Source organism: Mus musculus, chromosome 8 (genome assembly GCF_000001635.26).
Source record: "Mus musculus strain C57BL/6J chromosome 8, GRCm38.p6 C57BL/6J".
Lineage (NCBI taxonomy): Eukaryota > Metazoa > Chordata > Mammalia > Rodentia > Muridae > Mus > Mus musculus.
In genome coordinates, this window is record NC_000074.6 from 125,728,979 (window position 1) to 125,748,313 (window position 19,335).

At 49.1% G+C, this 19,335-nt stretch overlaps 1 protein-coding gene across 7 annotated transcripts; it reads left to right on the top strand.

The window, feature by feature from the left end:
- Positions 1-996: 996 nt before the first annotated feature.
- Positions 997-19,257, top strand: Ntpcr (nucleoside-triphosphatase, cancer-related). Of its 7 annotated transcripts, XM_006531285.3 has the most exons (6): positions 997-1,084; positions 4,128-4,253; positions 7,090-7,247; positions 8,345-8,441; positions 16,258-16,467; positions 18,720-19,190. In XM_006531285.3, exons 3-6 carry the CDS (start codon positions 7,207-7,209, stop codon positions 18,786-18,788), a joined length of 417 nt encoding a protein of 138 aa, XP_006531348.1. In that variant the 5' UTR covers positions 997-1,084; positions 4,128-4,253; positions 7,090-7,206; the 3' UTR covers positions 18,789-19,190. The 7 variants fall into 7 exon arrangements, with proteins under 7 accessions (XP_006531348.1, XP_030099583.1, XP_006531346.2 ...); XM_030243723.1 differs by lacking the exon at positions 4,128-4,253 and having other exon boundaries at positions 1,014-1,084; NM_025636.5 differs by lacking the exons at positions 997-1,084; positions 4,128-4,253 and adding an exon at positions 5,225-5,371 and having other exon boundaries at positions 7,090-7,252; positions 18,720-19,257.
- Positions 19,258-19,335: the final 78 nt, after the last annotated feature.

A 19,335-nucleotide genomic window follows, 5' to 3' on the forward strand; every position in this document is an offset into this window, starting at 1 on the left:
ATCAATCATCTATCATTTATCTCTATTTTTCTATCTATCATCTACCTACCATCTATCTATCATCTACCTACCTATCTATCTATCATCTATAATTTATCTATCATCTATCTTTCTATAATTTATCATCTATCTCTATCTACTATCAATCATCAATCTATTTATCTATCATCTACCTACCATCTATCTATCTATCATCTATTCATCTATCTATCATGTATCCATCTATCATCTATCTATAATTTGTCTATTATCTATCACCTATCTATCTATCTTTCTATCTCTATCTATCACCTACCTATCTGTCATCTACCTATCTGACATCTATCTATCATCTATCAAGCAAGCAATCATCTACCTATTATCTATCATTTATCTATTTATCCATCCATCTATCATCTATATCTATCTATCTATCTATCTATCTATCTATCTATCTATCTATCTACCCATCCATGCACCTATCTATCATCTGTCTATATGCAGTCACCACACACGGGCACATACACATTACAGAAGACCCTGACTTTAAGATGTTCCCACTTAACAGTTTCCCACTTTATTGTGGCATCAAAGCAATCCTCACTAAAAAACAAACTTGCATATTTTTTGCCTGCGATTTGGTCCCAGGGTAGTATTCTGCATCTGATACTTCACCAGCCATGATTGACAGCTCCATTAACATCACCCTCACAAGAGCACCCCTCACTGCAGCACATGTGGTTGCTAAGCCTCTGCAGTCTGTAACTTGTACACTGAACACACTTTCAATGGAGAACAGTGTAGTGGCCTTCTTGACTGTGAACCTGATGAGATTCAAAATAGCTGTGGGAAAAGCCTCTAGGAAGGTATGTGAGGAGTCTCTGGACTGGGTTACTACGATGGGAAGATCTCCTATAACTGGCCACAGCTCTGTCCTGTGGGCTGGGATCTCAGCCTGCATTCAAAGGAAAATGGGGAAGTGAGCCGAGCCCCAGAACCCCCAGCATTCCTTTTTCTCTGCTTACAACTGCAGATATATTCTGACCAGCTGCCCCATGTTCCTGTCACCAAGCCTTCTGGCCACCATGGACCGTACCTGCGCATGGTAAGTCCCCCAAACTCCCTTCTCTGTGCTTGTGTGCTGCTTACATCGGGTATTTGAGCCAGCACTGAGAACGGTAACGGACACAGATAGGCTGGGGACACTTTCATGAGAAGAGTCTGCATACCCACATGGACGGTGTGTCTGGACCGATGATGTAGCCCTGGGCAAGCCTCACCCTCTGTGTGCAATGGTTTCTCTGTGTATGGAGTCAAGTTTCTGTGAGTGGATATGATTTACAAAACTCTTTGAACTGAGCCTCGCCACAGCTCTTATTAATGCTAGCGATTACCGCTGGTGAGATGTGCGAGAGGGTTCAGAGGCTGCCAGCTCCCTTAACAGCAGAGTTTATTCAATAAAGCAGGGAATGCATGACCTAAAGAGGTAGCTAAGGAACCTCCCCACCCAACACAAATAAAGGCATTTTAATTTTGAGTGGAAAAGCACTGTATATTTATATTTTTCTTCAAAACTTGGTCCTTAGGTATAAAAGGATGTGTGCATGTGTGTGCGTGTGCATGTGTGTACATGCAAAAATTAGACCTCAGGTATAAAAAGATGTGTGAGTGTGTGTGCATGTGTGAGAGTGTGTGTATATGTGTGCATATGTGAGTGTGCATGTGTGTGTGCATGTGTGAAAGTATGTGCATGTATGTGTGTGCGCATGTGTGTGCACATGTGCATATGTGTGTGTATGTATGTGCATGTGTGCATACACATGTGTGTGTGCATGTGAAAATTAGACCTCAGGTATAAAAAGATGTGTGTGTGTGTGTGTGTGTGCATGTGTGTGAGTGCATGTGTATTTTTCTCAAGACAATCTATTTCAGATGCACATCAGATCCTGACTATCATAATATCTAGAGAAAATGGAAGAGGAAGAAAGAAAGTGAAGGGAGGTGGAAAAGAAGAGAGGATGGAGGGGAGAGAGGGAAAGGAAGAAGGGAGGGAGGGAGAAAGAAGAGGGAGGAATAAAGGGAGGCAGGCAAGCAGAGGCATGGAAGGAGGGAGGGGTATGCTTGAGGGAACATCTCAGCCAGTCTCAGAGCACCAGCGACCTGCACACTCACTCCCTGTCAGCTCTGACTCCCATGCAGCAGAGGCAGATTTAGGCGACAGCAAACATTGCTGCCTACAAACCACTGTGAACCAAGGGGGGCAGATTCAGGACCGACCAGACGCACCATCCTTTCTCACCCAGGGACGCCTCAGGGAAGCTGGCTCCAGACCGCTTCTCCCTGCCCTATCCCCTTGTCCTCACTAATTCTCTGGGAAACTCTGGCTTCCCATTCCCTGGGAGGCTGGAGGGAGTTCCCTTGGTTCTTGCTGGATTGCCAGAGATTGAGGGACCAAAAAGTCTCAAGCAAACGAAGATAAGAAATCAAAACTAGTACTGTCTTGCAGACCCTGAGGTTCTCAGTGGGAGGGGGATCCAGGAGAGGCAGGAAGGAACAGCTGGAATTAACTCTCATTCAAGACTGTGTCTCAGCTCAGGCTACTGTAACAAAGAGCCTACTCCTTGTTACAACATGCAACAACAAACATTCCTTCCCCATAATCCCAAAGAACACAGGGTCTCTAAGATCAGACTGCTCTCTGTGGTCCTTTTCTGTTCACTCTGGAAGCTTTTTTGTATTAGGTGGGACTGGAGACGGGAAGTAAGCCTGCCCTGGTGGGCAGCATCCTATCAGGCTTTAGAGACTTCCTGGTTGCATTCATGAGGGCTCCACTCTCCCAAACTGATCACTTTCCTTGGTCGCATGTCTTGGCACCTTCACAGATTGTGTGTGGTGGGGTGTTCATACATCCTTTGGGGATGGTACATGTCCACCCCATAGCACCCTGATTAGATGGAATGACAAAGTCTTGCACACACAAGGATTGAGGTTCAATCCCCCAGAATCCATATTAGAAAGTCAGATGCAGTGTTGTGCACTTATAATCCCAAGCCTGGGGAAGCAGACACAGGAAGATTCCCTACTTGGCAAGCTCCAGGCCAGCGAGAGACTGTCTCAAAAACAAGGTAGATGGTTCCCTAGGGACACCAGAGGCTGTCCTGTGGCTTTTGTACACACAATTACATATATGCATGAACACACACACACACACACACACACACACACACGAGTCAAGATAACCAAATTTGAAATCAGTATTGTACTCACTTGCTGTGACCCTTTGATGCTAATTTACTACATATAAATCATTGAAACTATGTTGTTATTTCGTGGAAATTGTACCAAGTGAGCACTCATTCAATGAATTATCATATAGTGAACATACTACTGTCATCTCATTTTTTTTCTTTTAATGGATGAAGGATTTCCATCTAACTTGTTTTGGGGGCGAATGACTGTAATCCCAACACTGAGGAAGCTGAGGCAGGAGAAGCTTGAGCTAACCTGGGCTACAGAAAAGATCCTGTCTTAAAAAGAGAGAAGGAGAGGAAGAGGGAGAGTGCCCAAGGCCAAGCAGATCGATGTAGACATTTTCTTTGTTTCCTCCGGTATTGATTCTCTATGTCGATTCTGTCTCTGAGCTACCGAAAACAACCCAACTCCCAGAACGCCTTACAATTCCAGTCCCCTTGCCAGCGATGGAAAATTCTAGAGGGTTAATATTTAAAATGAATATTCTGGATACAAGAAGCACTTAGGATTCTATACATGTTGTCTCTCTGTGTAAGGTTCTCCCATGGGTTTGCTTTGCTTACATCAGCCATTCTCTGAGTCCATGCAGGTGCAAGATGCGGAAGGCAAGTTACCCATTGGGATAAGAAGTAATAATACTCCATTAGAGTAACACAGGGCTATAAACAACACTGAGATGACAGTGGCAGGTGTGGCTTGCCAATCTTTTTAGGTGATTTAAACAGCAGGAAACTGAGCTGTTAAACTGGCATATATTGCCTGCTGAAAGGAGTCCAAAAATGTGTGTGTGTGTGTGTGTGTGTGTGTGTGTGTGTGTGTGTGTGAATGTGTGTATGTATATTACATTCGCAAACCAATTAAAGGTAAGGATTCCTGGAAATGGCTTTCTCATCCAGAATGGAGGGTGACTGAGCACAAGCCCAACTGCACGCATGCTCGACTAGAAGGGTCTACAGGTACATCGCGGGCAAAAGCCACTGCCACTTCATTTGCTGGTGGAATGAGTCTCGAGGCTAACTGAGGTAAGGATCCACTTTCTCTGGGTAAGGCAGTTGTGGGTTGATAGACAAGTGTGGAGGTATGGAGCAGAGATGAGGGATTCGGTGCATGGCTGGGGATAGGAAGTCCGCCTGCATCAGAGGTCTGCAACGTGGGCAAGCTTGAAAACCTCCTGCAAACAGGTTCAAGTTCTCCGGACCAATGCCAGTTACTCCAGTCTAAAGGAGGCCATCGCTTTGGGCCAAGCTGCTGTGTGAGCCCCTAGCAGTCCAGATCGGGCCAAAATGGAATCAAGGCACTATCACTAAGATGACCATCAAACTGGCTTTGAAAAAACTGTTTTGGGCTAGTTTCCCCCGAGCATGGGCGTCCCAGTCAGCTGAATGAAGTCAGTGAGGAAGTTCTTTTTCAGCAATGGAAGGGGAGAACTCTGCGGAGAGAAGCCTCGCTTTTGCTCTTGTTTCTGCTTTCCACAACTCTTTCTGCCGTTTCTGCCGCTCAGGTCAGGTCACTGGAAGCTCCTTCTACTTCCAGGTTGCAATAAAAAAGCTTAATCAGATCTTTAGACTCTTACTACCTTGTCTCAGATATTCATCTCGGGAGGTGGAGGCCAGGATAAATTGAGGTTAGCTGTTCTCCAGCTGACTGCTCCGCAGCCAAGTGAACATTGTACACGGAGTTCAAATCCCACCAACGGCTGCTCCTTCAAGGAGGGTTTCTATTGCTACATAGGAGCTCACTTGCAGCCTGAGGTGAGGGTCTCAGGGACAGAACTCAGATACTTAAGTAGCAACGGCCAAGTATCTGGAATTTCCACGAATGCATCCGTGCAGACACCTCACGTGAGTCTGGCACATAGGACTGTTCCCAGACCTTACAGCCAGCCACTGCCACATAGCACCAGGAGTAGGGAAGAATGCGCGTGCGCCTTGTGTGTCGGGAAGGGGGGGGGGGGAGCGTTGGAAACGCATGCGCGACCACGGGGCGGGGCGGTGCTTTCCCTGCCGACAGGGGCGTGGCCTTCAGCGTAAGGGGTGGAGCCTGGCCGCCCATTCTGACCCCCGACCGCCCCGCTCTGGACCACCCCGCACCCAGACCCCCACGCACATGTCGCGGCACGTGTTCCTCACCGGGCCTCCAGGTGACCCAGAGCCTGCGGGACTTGGCGGGGAGGTAGAGCGCCTGGACCTCTGTCCGGTCTCCGGCCTGGCTTGGTGTATCGCAACCCGGCGAGAGGGAAGGCCAGGAGGACTGGGGAGCACCGGTTACATGTCCCCAAGGACCGGTTGTCACCCGGGTCTCGCGCCACTGAGGCCCAGGTGTACTCTGTAGACTTTAGAGTCAGTTGAACAGGCAGAGGCTTTGGGGAGGAGCAGGGGGCCGCAGTTGGAGGCGCGCCGGCCTTGCACAGCATGCCCTGCATTTGAAATCAGGGTGCAGTTGGGTCCCCAGCTTCCTGCTGTAGGGTTCACCCGGAGCCATCATCAATACCTATGTTCATAAGAGGTTTAGTGAACACCGGACTCACAGGCTTTCCCCTCCTCCCCGAGGAGAACCTGGGAGTACTGTCAGTCCCGGATTTGCACCTCTACACCCCTGCCTCCTGTCTCAAGAGTTAGTAATGCTTCGCCCCTTGCGCTACAGGCCCCACTCCAGTGTGTCTCACTAACATCCCAAAGGGTTTGGCTTTCTAAGCCCCTCTCCAGCAAGTTAGCGAGACTTTTAAAAAGAAAGCACCCTTTGTCAGCACCACTGCCTCTCAGCCTCTTCCTAAATATTGACCAGCATCTGTAAGTCATCTCAGAGGGGGCTTTGCTCAGCTGGTTTTTTTTTTTTTTGGTTTGGTTTTTGAGACAGGGTTTCTCTGTGTAGCCCTGGCTGTCTTGGAACTCACTCTGTAGACCAGGCTGGCCCCAACTCAGAAATCCACCTGCCTCTGCCTACCAAGTGCTGGGATTAAAGGCATGGGCCACCACTGTCTGGCTTGCTCAGCTGTTTTTAACATAACAATCCCTGTGAGGAGATAGCCTCTGGGTCAAGAGCTCTTGGGCTGCTGTGTGTTGTCTGTTTGGAAATACGGATATATGGAGTTTGAAAGTTGCATTTATTTACGTATGTGAGTGTGTGCGCAGGTGTGGAGGTCAGAGGACAACTTTGAGGAGTTGGTTCTTGTTGCCCCATTGAGCCGTCTTGCTGGCCCATAAATATACTCCCCTCCCCTTATAATAAAAGTGCTGCCTGCTTGGTATGAGAGCTAAAGTGAAATGTTAAAGTGACAGGCTTTTTGTTGGTGGTGGGGTGTGTGTATGTGTGCAGTGTTTGGGATGTAAATAATAAAAGACAAAAAGCGGGGGTAGCCCCAGGGAACTCCACCCTCAGGAGCTAAGTGTGGGACCTTTGTTCCTTATTGTTCTAGGCCACAAACATCTGCTGTTGGCACATACATACTTTTGCTTAAAATCCATAAGGATTATGCTGCAACCCTCTGGCCCACCACCACTGACCCACCTTCACAGCCAGGCTTCATGCCCTATAAAGGCTTAACGACCTCCCCACACAGTACCATCTGCCTGATCAGACACAAGAGTGGCTGGAGGGATGCTTTAGATTTAAACCAGAACAGAGGGTAAATCTAGGAGTGAAGGAGGTCCCAGATATGTCCTGGGACTGCATTAGAAGTAAGTAAACTTCATGCCGCCGCCTGCCTCTGCTGGGGTGGAAAATCCCTCACACCTGGAGCAATCTGGCAGGCAGTGACATTTGCAGCCCGTCCTGTTTGCAGCTATTGCTTTTTTGCAGGCCAGATGGGCTTGACAAGGTAAAACTTCTTGACCCCTCTTCTTCCTTTGTCTCTTTCAGGGGTTGGCAAAACAACCTTGATCCAGAAAGCCATCGAGGTCCTGCAGTCCTCCGGGCTGCCCGTGGATGGATTTTACACACAAGAAGTCAGGCAGGAAGGGAAGAGGATAGGATTCGATGTCGTCACCCTGTCTGGTGCCCAGGGGCCTCTGTCCAGAGTTGGGTACTGGTGTTTTGTTTCTGCAGGGGTGGGGGTGGGGTGTCTCTAGCCTGGCCTCTGTACTTCTTGGGAACATTTCTTCTCTGTATGAGTGCATGTGGTCCATGGGTCTGTGCAGAGGCCAAACGGGGACATCTGATGTCCTGCTCTGTGGCTCTCTTCCCTGAGACAAGGAGTCTCCCAGTACCTGGAGTTCCATGGTGGCCAGCCCTGGAAGTGTCATGGGCAAGCCTCAATCACTAAGCTATACCCCCAGCTCTCTGTTTAATTTTAACCTTAGTTTTGATACAAGGTCTTGCTATGTATGGAACTCACAGAGATCCACCCGCCTTTGCTTCCTAGTACTAAGATGTGTGCACCACCATGCCCAGCAACCCCTTGCTTACTTTTTATTTTGAGAAAGTCTAAGTTGCCCAATGGCCCCTAAGCTTTTTGTTCTCTTGCCTTCACTTGCTTCAGCCTCCTGACTAGTTAGAACGATGACAGGAGACCTGCCACATTGGGCTCAGCTCTTGTGCTGTGGTGTGTGCACTCACTGGAGAGACCTCACTGTTAATACTGCATCTTAGCGAGGGTTTTACTGCTGTGAACAGACACCATGACCAAGACAACTCTTATGAGGACAACATCTAATTGGGGCTGGTTTATACATTCAGAGGTTCAGTCCATTATCATCAAGGTAGGAACATGGCAGCATCCAGGCAGGCATGGTGCAGGAGGAGCTGAGAGTTCTACCTCTTCATCTGATGGCTGCTAGCAGAATATTGGCTTCCAGGCAGCTAGGGTGAGGGTATAAAAGCCCACTCCCACAGTGACACACCTACACCAACAAGGCCACACCTCCAAATAGTGTCACTCCCTGGGCCAAACATATACAAACCATCACACACTGCAAGACTGAATTTGGCCAGAGTGGTGCTGACATTCAGAGAGGGCCTGGTTTCAGGAGAGAAACCACAGTGAGTCCAACCTTGTACACTCTCTCCTTTTATATGGGGATTGTTAAGGGTGTGTGCAGAGAGCAAGTGGGTCAGCAGAACAGACCAACCCCAGAAATCGGTGGGGAATCCTCCAGCAAACAGTGTCTTCTTTCAGGTCACAGCCTCTACCTGGAAAGCCCGAGTGTCGAGTGGGGCAGTATGTGGTGAACTTGGATTCTTTTGAGCAGTTGGCACTTCCTGTCCTAAGAAACGTGAGTGTATGTTTTCTGTCTTGAGAGACTGGCGGCCTCTGTGTATTGTGGGACTTGCTGGCCACTTGAACACAGTGGTTTTGTCCCTATAGTTAGGTTGTGTCTTATGGTTTAAAAAGTCTTCTAGCCACTGAACCTTGCTAAGGATAGGCAGTCCAATTGACTGTTGCCCTGAGCTGTCACATGCCCAGAGCATGTGTAAAATATTTCCTGTTAGGAAGGCTCTAATGCAGGTCTGTATCCCCGTGTTCTGGTGCCCAGAGCTTGCTTGAGTGTGCACCAAAGAACCTGTAAATAGTCTACACACTGCTCCATGTACACAGAGCCTACTGTCAGGGGGTACGTACCGCGTAGGTGGAGCCTGGAGCTCTACCCGAGGAGCTAGTCACTGCCTGCTAAGGACAGCCTCTGTCTTCAGAGGCCTGGGGATGCTATGGTCTGTATTAATGTGCTGGAATCCCACCCACTGAGCTCTCCTCTGCCTCCCCTCTCCCACCCCTTCCTCAGTTCCTCTGGGCATTTTTGCCCCATTTCTGGGCTGAGCCATGCTGGCTGCTCTGTTGCTACAAGCTGGGGACAGACAGAGATTTTTATTTCCCCTGGGACCCATGCCCCTCTCTCTCATATCTACACAGCATCAAGAAGCGTCCGATGACATCCCGAGTGGAGAGTCCAGCTTTGGGCATTGGATCCATATACAGAATTGAGTTTTGCTCAGGCAAACAGAATCCTGGGAAGAGGCAAGAGCCCGTGCTCCCGTGTGCTCGCTGGCTGGGTCAACAACTTGCCTCTTGTTTCTAATGGGAAAAGGACATAGAAACGGTTCATAGCTTTACAGTCACCCATGTTTCTGTAATGATTACAGCCATAGACTCAGGCCGTCAAACTGGACTTGGGTGAAATAATCACGACCTGTGCCTGATATTCCGGGCTATGTAGACATTGGTTCACATCCCCCCAGGAAGGGCCGTGCTCTGTCCTCATGCCTCCAAGCAGTGATGGAGGAGAAGGCTTGGTGGCTGCCCAGGGCTCCTGGGGACCATGTATCATGGCACCCACTATGGGAAATAGTTTGTCAGGCTGCACTTCTGCTGGCGCTGAGCACTTCACACATGCTCAGTAGAAATGTCCTCTGGTTTGCATTAAGGGATAATAGAAATACATACTTTTAATGATTTATTAAGTGAGTGTTTTAGAATCTAGCTCATTGGTTCAGCCCCCTCTCTGTGTTTCATGTTTTGATGTAAGTAGATCTTGCTTTGCTTTGTTTCATTTTATGTGTCTGGGTGTTTTGGCAGCCTGTGTGTCTGTTTACCAAGTGTGTGCAGTATCCTCAGAGGCTAAATGGGGGCATCTAGTCCCCTGCAATTAGAACTACAGACAGTTGTGAACCACCTTGTCCTGGGAAACACAGGCCCTCTGAGAGAGCATCCAATGTCCTTAGCTGCTGAGCTACCTCCCCAGTCCTAGCCAGATATTTCTTAAAGCAAATGACCTTTAATTTGTTGATTCTACTTTTCCGTTCCTCACATTGATACTTTGTTTCTTTCTTTCCTTTTTTTTTTCTTTGATTAGCACAGAAAAGCTCTGTCCTGATCCAAATTAATGCAGCATTTTACCTATATGTATTTTCTGATGTGAGCTTGTTAAAAATGCATTTTTAATCCATCTGGATTTGTTTTGAATATATGGCATGCAGTGACACCCTTAATTAGTTTCTTCGAGATACTTGGCCAGTTTACTAAAAGCATTTGCTAAAAGCCCATGTCTAATTAGTTTATTCTCTGTAAATTGTGCTTTAAAGCTCGCGCGCATGTGTGTGTGTGTGTGTGTGTGTGTGTGTGTGTGTGTGTGGACTTGGGGGTCCTCTTCTCTTTCACTGGCCTTTCTGATTCTTGCCTGAATACCACTCTAGTTTGGGTACCAAGCTAGTTAACTGTGTTATTTTAAAAAATATTTTATTTTTAAAGTATGAGAGAGAAAGTGTGTGTGTGTGTGTGCTTGCGCACATGTATGTGTGTGCACGGGCATGTATGTGTGTGTATGTAAGAGTTCATGTGCACCTACATGTCCACACATACATGTCAATGTTCATAGACACTAGAAGAGTGTATCTCATGGAGTTGGAGTTACAGGTTGTTGTGAGCTCCCTAAAGTGAGTTCCAGGATCCAACCTGTGTTCTCTTCAGAGCAGACAGTGCTCTTAGCCCGGAGCCATCTCTCAGGCCCTTGCATTTGTGTTCTTTAAAACTTATCATCCATTTCCATTTATTCCTTCCTCCACAGGAAGCCCTGACTGAGACAGCCCGGCTGGCTTCCTCACTAACTGGAGCCAGCGAGGAGCCCATTATAAACTCAGATGGGAAACCGAGGCACTGAATAGGAAGGACCTTAGGGAGGGCACAGCCTGTAAGTAGTGGGACTGAAGTGAACCATAGCATGGAGATCATTGTCCATTAAAAACATGGCAAAACAGAGTCAGAATCTCACCAGACTTGTTCTGTTGTCTTACTCTTGCCCAGTGAGGTCATTTGTAGAAGTCTTGTGTTTAATCAGGTTCTTCATGGTCTTCTATCAGCCAGGGCCGACAGGGTAGGGCTGCCTTCTCTGTAACAGTCCTTTTGACAGCTGTGACGCTGAATGCACCCTAGGATGTCACGCATTATGGAATGCATTATTCATTGTTTTGTGTGTGTGGAGGTGAAGTCTGACCAGGCCCTGAAGAGCAGCTTAGCTGTGGCTCCCTGCTTTGATCCAAAATAGACTTGGAAGTGTTTGGGATCTACTGTAGATCCTGCTTCAGATCTTCCAGCCCTGTGCTCAGATGGGAAAAGACTTCTATCAGGGGATGGCGTGAGTGTGTGTGTATGCTCGTGCCCGTGTGAACGTCTCTGTCTGTCAGTGTCTCTGTGTAACATACACAGGAAGTTCCACTTGATCTTCAGGCCACACAGCTATGGAAGGATCCCAACTAGCAGATTCCAGTTGGACGCCTTCTTAGCTGGGGACCACGGTGTTCCTTCCTTGCTTCCACATTTTGTTCTTCTCTACCTCACCACACCTGTGTCACAGGGTTGGCCATGGAAACCAAAGGCTGTCTGGTATAAATACAGATATGTGTAGGAGTCTTTAAAAGGCTATTGGTGGAGACATTCCTGCAGGAGACTCCCATAGCAAAAGGAACTAGAAGCTCAGCCCCATGTTGGCTCATTGGTCACCCCTCCCCGCCCCAGCCCTGCCCCCAGCACCTGCCGGTGATGTCTTTATGGCGTCCCTTACACATGGCTACACCCTGAGCAGGGAGGCACTCCCCGTGGCTATGGCCTTCTTGCCAGACTTTCCCTAATGGTCTACTTTCTCTCACTTCATCTTCTGAGGATTAAAATAATCCCCTCTGAAGCCCAAGATGGCAAGCAGCTTTACCCGCCAATTCTTTCCCCACCACAGTGACAGCGATTAACACCAAGCAGCCGTGCAGTGCAGGGCTGAGCTCCGAAGGCCTCATGCTGTCCTCCTACCAGATCTGATCTCGACTGCCTGTATCCAGTCACCTTGTTTAGAAAACAGGTCAACAGTACTTCGATGTAGGAAAAACCAATTATCTGCCTCACGGGCAATGGAGAAGATGGTGCCAGGCATCAAAAATCTCAAACTTTTATCAAAAGTAGAAATGTTGATTCACACCCCCCCCCCAGGCTTGTGCAACTTTTAGAGAACACTTGGCAGTTGTGAGCGGTCAGCATGGCAGGAGTGGGAGCCCGCTGGTTTCTGTTCACAGGATCCGTGTGCAGGGCAGCCCCTGAGCTGGGGAGCAGACGGTGATCTTACGGGCTCCCTTCAGTGATGGGAGATCATGATGTCTCCCACACTCACAGCGTACGTTTCTCGTGACCATGTGAGCCATCTTGATGTGTGGCTCTGTCCTCTGTGGCCCTCCGGGAACCACAGTGACGCCCTGCTCGGGCAGGACAGTGGTCTCTTCATGGTGAGAGGGGCTTCTTAGACACAGCTCCTGCCTCCTGCCAGGAGGAGGTGTGCAGATGTGTAAGGGGGGCTTTAGAGTTAAGTGCATTCGATCTCAGCACACCCAGGGTTACAGCAGCTGGGGGCAGGGCACAGGACTCTGCTCAAGTCTTCCCAGTGTTGCTGACAGGGGAGCTGAGCGGAAGTGGTTCTGCGGAGAAGGAGGGGACTCTAGGTAACCATGCTGGGAGGAGATCACTCAGCACAGTTTGATATCTTTACCAGGAAGCTTGAGGGGGCAACATGAGGACATGGATCCGTCATGGAGTCCCAGGGGCACAGTGTCCAGGTTGGTTCCAAGGGCTGGGATCATGAATACAGGGTTCTTCACCCCTTACGCAGTCAGATGGTATGAGCTGTCTTGGTCCTAGGATAGCTCTCCCATTCTGGAAGACACCTTGGAAACCACCCACTTTCTGCTTGGTCCCACAAATATATATCAGCCCCTAGGATCAAAGGGGGCCAGGTAGGGTTTTCAGGCAGCAGCACAACACTTCCCTGCCTAGGTAGGTCCTGGCTGTAGGCTGCACTGTGTGTGCTGGGACAGCTCCTGATTGAGGAGGAAGTGCCCTGCGGCAGGCAGCCTGGACACACCTTTCCTGGCCTCCCCTGTGTTCTGTGGAATGCACAGGCTGGTGCTTGGTGTGAGCTCTGTGGTTCAGAGGGCTGAGGCACAGGCTGCAATTCTGCTACCTAACGTCTGGTGCCACCTAATATCCTAGGAATATTTGTTGGGCAAACAATTCAGATAAGAGGAGGGCCACTTTAATTAGTTCATCCTTGGTTCAATATTTTGTTTAAATAAAAAGCCAGGCACACCTTTAGTTCGAGCACTCAGGAAGCAAAGGAAGGTAGATCTCTGAGTTGGAGGCCAGCCTGGGCTACCTGGCCAGCCTGGGTTACATAGTAAGTTCTGGGACAAGCAGACAAATGCTTCTCTGTGTTTTAAAAAGTACTTAAGAAGATAAGACAAAGGAACAACAAAGTCGGTCATTCTATCTGGATTGTGCAACTGCGTTCTGTTGCCCTGAGTCCGTTTCATCTTTCTGGAAGGCAGAGTGGTGGAGTGTTGCCAGAGTCGATGGCTGCCCACTGCTCCTGGGACCCTGGGCCTGCCAGCTCTGGGCACAGGAAGCACCTTTTTCTCAGGTTTTCCTCTTGTGGCTGAGAATTTACATTCAGCTAGAATGCTGGCCAGAACCGGGTGCAGGATAGCCGTGATGCACGAGGCAAGGGTATAGTGCAGAACTTGGAAGTGCCTTCTGGGGTAGCGGGGCCACCCAGAGGCCAGGCACACAGGGACTACAATGTGGCTAAGAGGCACCAACAGCTCTCAGTTGCACAGGGAGGTCCTAGGAAGGAGAGCAGCCTGACGCTGGCTGCCATCTTCAAACTCAGCCTGGTGCTGTAGGCTGAATCTTGGGAGCTCAGAATCTGGGTTAGGTCCGCAGGGCGAGCCTCCATTGACCTCTGTGTTGTTTCCATCTGGATTAGCTGGAGTCTGTATGTGAAAACAGCAGTTGGGGCATAATGGTGTTTCTTTTTTAAGCTCTTCTGAATACCCTGTTGAGCTGTTTAGAGAAGCAAGCTGTGTGTTGCCTGTTCTCAGTGCCCTGACCTTCAGCCCCTCTCTCTAGGACATGTGAATCACTTCCATTTTTATTAAAAACTTATTTTTTTTTACAATTTTGCTGTCCTGGACAGAATGAGGGCATTAGAAAGGGCAAACACTTCGCATGCAGGTCCAGGCATCTCCTTACCTGTCAATGTTTTGGAGAGCTGCAGGGGATTGTACCCACATGTGTGTACTTCGATGCAGGACACATGCATTTATAACCCACCACATGTATTTCTGCAATCATGTAAACACGCACAATACCTCCCTTTGTCTGGTTTGATGGCTTTCAAAGTTGCCAGGTCAGTGTTCCATGCAGTGTTGGCTTCTGGGAAGGTGTCTGCCATAATATCCTCTGTCTCTGGGGTGGCAGCGAGTTGTCCTTGCCCTTGTAAGGGTTGGGTCAGTTGCAGTGGCCTGGTTTTAGAAAGAGAGACACCTATGAGACCGGCTGATTTTCAAAATCACAGGCTGCTGATAGCTGTTTACCCCCCTCTCCAACTTGGCACTCAGTTTTGAGGAAAAAGCAAAAAACGAGCACTGTGTCAGTCGCAGCCTCCCCTTGAGCGCCTCAGCCCAGCACGCTCCAGGGATCGCCCTGCCTCTGTCCCCCTTGGAGATGGGCACAGGCAGGCACCGAACTTGTTACATGGAAGCAAGGAATTGAACTTGGGCCCTCATGTTTGCTGTAGCACTTCTTCCCCTGCCCCAGTGTGTACACACATTCACACACATACATACTCACAGTACACACACATACATGCACTCACACATACTTAGACATACACTTACATTCACACTTATACATGCACACATACATACACACTCACATATACACACAGACTCACATACATATATACACATTCACACATATACCACACATACACACATACACATGTTCAGACATACTCAGACATACATACATATACACATGCTCACACACACAAATCACATACTCATACATACACTCTCACACACATACACATACTCACACATTCACACATATGTTCACACACATACAAATCACACACTCATACATATACATACACACATGTGCTCTCATACACATGCATATACAATCTCACACAATATACATATACTCACATACACTCAAACACAAGTTACACATATACACACACTCAGAAACAAATCATACATACACTCTCATACATTCTCATACACATACACACATACACACACTTACATACACATACTCATACATGCACATACACACACACATACACACACACAGACACACAGACACTCTCATACACTCTCATACACACATAGACACACTCACATACACATACTCATACATGCACACACATACACATACACACATACACACACACTCATACACATGCACACTCATACACATACTCTCAAACACACTTTAATTTTGGCATGCCTAGTATATATCCAGATCTCTGTATAAAGATACAGATGTGAATATGTCCATCCAAAAAACAGGACTGCACCAGAGCAACACAGTCACCTCTTAGTAACTCATGATTCTGATTTGGCAATTTCGTGCATGTGCACACTGCACTTTGATCATTTTTACCCTCCGTTGCGTGCCTCACCCCTCTCACACTCACCGAATTCTTCTTAAAAGGTTCTGTCTTTGAGACAGTTCATGGCTTGGTCAGCAAGTGAGTTATCGTTATTCGGACCACCCCCACCCCAACTTCTAACCTTTCCATCTGGTTTCATGACTTTTCGTCAACTTTTAGACTGGACTGGAACACACAGACACCTGCCTGCCGCCGTCACCTCCTTCCCAGGAGAGTTAGGGCTACAACCCAGAGTTGAAAGAGGAGCTGTGAGAGGGGCCCTCAACATGGCTGTCCTGTTTCTTTTAGACCCACAGCACTCTTTAGCTTTTGCCTGTTCACAACCTTGATTTCCTCACTGTGTAAGAAGGAAGCCTGGTTACCAGTGGACCATTCTAGAAGGAAACACACTTTGAGAGGAACTCAGGGGCAGAAGATGCAGTCCCTGGAGACTCATCTGCGAGTCTTGCAGGCCCATGTCTTGCGTGTGTGGAGGTTTCCTCTGCTCTGTAAGGCACAGCCCAGTTGCCTGCCACAGGTGCAGGCCAGGAGTCATCAGGGTGGGAGCCCCGGGGCCAAGATCACATGGTTTCACTGCCCCAGCAACTCTTCTTCTTGTCCACAGGCAGGCTCCAGCTGTGGCCCCAAACACAGAGTGTGTATCATTGACGAGATCGGGAAGATGGAGCTCTTCAGCCAACCTTTCATCCAAGCGGTCCGCCAGATGCTGTCCACACCAGGCATTATCGTGGTTGGCACTATCCCAGTCCCCAAAGGGAAGCCACTGGCCCTGGTGGAAGAAATCAGGAAAAGGCGTGACGTGAAGGTGTTCAATGTGAGTAAGCCCTCAGGGGAGCTGGCTTCCTTGGGGTCACATCTCAGCCCCTGTGTCTTCCTCTCTTGCCTTCTGCAGGCAGTGGAATAGTCAGGGGAGTGTTTGAGGTGATGACTGGGAAGGTCTGTCCAGGGAGGAGCCATGGAGACAGGAGCCTTAGGTCATGTATTCAGTGGCAGGGTTCCAGCCCGAACCTCACTTGAAAGATGTGAGCATATGGTAAAATTAGTTGCTCAAGTCTGGGCCTTGAATTCAGAGTTGTGTCAATAATAAAATAAACCTATAAAAAAAAATGGCCAGAAGGTTTGAATAGACATTTCTCCAAAGAGTACATAGGAGCTGCCAATAAGCACAGAGAAGGTATGCACCCCACTAGCATGGGCACTGTGAGGCGCTGCACCATGCCCACAAGGAGTCCTCCCATGCTATGGTTAGAGGACAGAGATGGGAAAGGCCGACATAGCCTTGGGCCTGGGCCAACCTCAGCCTCCCTACCCTGCTGATAGGAGGGAACCTGAGCTACTCCTGGAAACCACTCTGGTTTCTCCAGGGGCTGCCTGCTAGTCACCGTGCCAGTGAGTCCACCATCCTGGGCATTCACGCAGAAAACATGAATACTCTGATCCAGAGCTCGAAGGACTCACTACAGCCTTGTTCACAGTACTTCCCAGATGGTATGAGCCAAGCAGATAGACAGATGTGTTATGTGTGGTCTGGCCATCTAGTGTGCTGAGTGACACAGAGGGGCGAGACACAGACACACAGACACACAGACACAGACACACACACACACACACACACACACACACACACATTCTGAAGCTGTCTCCTGCTGAGTGAAAGAAGCTGTCATGGAAGGCCCCGAGATCCATGATTCCATTCCTAGACTGTCCAGTAGGCACAAGTGTGCTGAGACAGGATAGAGTGGTGATGGGCAGGAAGGAAGAGGTGGCTGCGGATGGGGGGCCCTGTCTGTGATGACATTTCTAACCCTTACATGCCGTTTGAGTTGCACATCAGTGAGGCAGTCCACACACATGCACGCACACACAAGTCAAAGCCATGGCACCATTCTCCTTTAGGACTCACTGACGGGCCCTGTAAATGGCGATTTCCAGTTCCCTTCCCGCTCAGATCGCCACCCTCTTACAAAACCTCCAGTGAGGGCTAGCCACATGACGATAGAGCTTTTGCCCAGTGTGCACAACATCTGAGTTGCACCCCCAGCACCCTTACGAACAGGTGTTGTGGCACATGCCTTGTAATCCCAGCACTCAAGTGGTGGAGGCAGGAGGGTCAGAAGTTCAAGCTCACCTTTCACTATATAGTTTTCAGGCCCAGCCTGGGATGCTTAAGACCCTGTTTCAAAAACAACAACAAAAAAAGCCACCACTGCTATTGCATGGGCCTGCCCTCAGGCCACCATTTCCAAGCACCTTCTTCGAGTTCCTTTAGCATGTGGACTTGCAGGAGATGAGGCTCCTGGCACGTGAACGTTGGGTGGTGTGATGATACCTGCAGTGGACAGGAACTTCCTCCTTATCTACACGCTCATGGAAGCCCCCAGGTGCACCCACTCCTGCTTTCCTTGCTCCACAGCTCTGCTCCCTCTCTGAATACCACGTACCGCTGACCAGAGTCTCTGAACACCACACACCACCAGAGCAGATTCTGCCCGGGCTCAGGTCCCTCTAGACTCCCGTCTCCAGCCCCACCGAGCCTGCACTCCCTTTTCAGGACTCTGCCCTGCTCGCTAGCCTTCTTTATGTTCCTCTCCATTGTGATCTGTGATCTCCTAACATCAGAGTCCTTAACAGCACCAGACACAAGGTCAGGAGGCTGAGATTGTGCTGCAACCCCCTGTCTTCTCTGGCTCCCTTTCATCTCTCAGAGGAGCAGCCATCTGAGGTCCGTCTGCGGCACTCAGACTCTCCAGGGTCATGGAAAGATGGTGGATGTTACGGTCCTGGGAGTGACCTGGAGTTGTGGGCAGCTCTCCTGTGTGTTGCTCCTCTGGGCCCGGACCAAGCTCCCCTCTGCTTTTTTTCCAATCAGGCTACAGCTGCTGAGTCCCACCCTCTCCCATCTCCATCCTGTGCCTGCAGTGCTTTGAGACATGCATGCCCCATGGGACTTGGTGATCCTGAAGAGCTGGCTCCTACCGCCTTTCCCTGCTCTCTAGGAAGTGTTGGCTTGGAGGAGCAGAGGGGAGGAGGTGCTCTCTAAGCTTGCTGTCTTGCCTTGCCCCACAGGTCACCAGGGACAACAGAAACAGCCTCTTGCCAGATATTGTGGCCGTCGTGCAGAGCAGCCGGACGTAAAGCAGCGCTGTTGGGTCCAGCTCTGCCTCTGCTCACGGTGGGCCCTGAGCAGCACCCAGTCAGTCCACCGTCCTCTGCTCACGGTGGGCCCTGAGCAGCACCCAGTCAGTCCACCGTGTCCTGTGTGAGCTCCAGACTTGTATTTCCTCTTACGGTTGTGCATGCGGTTTGAGTAAATTCTAAAACGAGTCTGCCAAACATTAGGCGGAATTCGCTCCCACCGGAGTGTATAATATGTTTGGGGCTGAGGAAAGACGGGGGTTCACTTCTTCCTTGACTTTGAGTGCTGTAGATATTAAACACCTCTCCAGGTGCAGCTCCACACTGGTGCAGCTGAAAGCAGAAACAACTGGTTCTCTTCAATTATTTCCAAAGGAGGAAAAAAAAATCAGTTCTCCTCTCCCTCTCTTGTTTATTCCTCTGTTTCTTGACTAATAAAAATGGAAATAAATGTGGTGGTTCAGATAGACACAGGAGTCCTTGTGTGGGAAGGACAGCTTCCACGGTGCTGCTGTTAGCCACAGGCCAGACACGGGCAGAAGCTCCT

What these genes read in the sequence shown, in the direction of transcription:
- Ntpcr (NM_025636.5), top strand. Translation starts at nt 5,338, where the DNA reads ATGTCGCGGCACGTGTTCCTCACCGGGCCTCCAG. An exon ending in GTTCCTCACCGGGCCTCCAG is followed by an intron (nt 5,372 to 7,089) that starts GTGACCCAGAGC and finishes TGTCTCTTTCAG; the next exon opens with GGGTTGGCAAAACAACCTTG. An exon ending in CACTTCCTGTCCTAAGAAAC is followed by an intron (nt 8,442 to 16,257) that starts GTGAGTGTATGT and finishes TCTTGTCCACAG; the next exon opens with GCAGGCTCCAGCTGTGGCCC.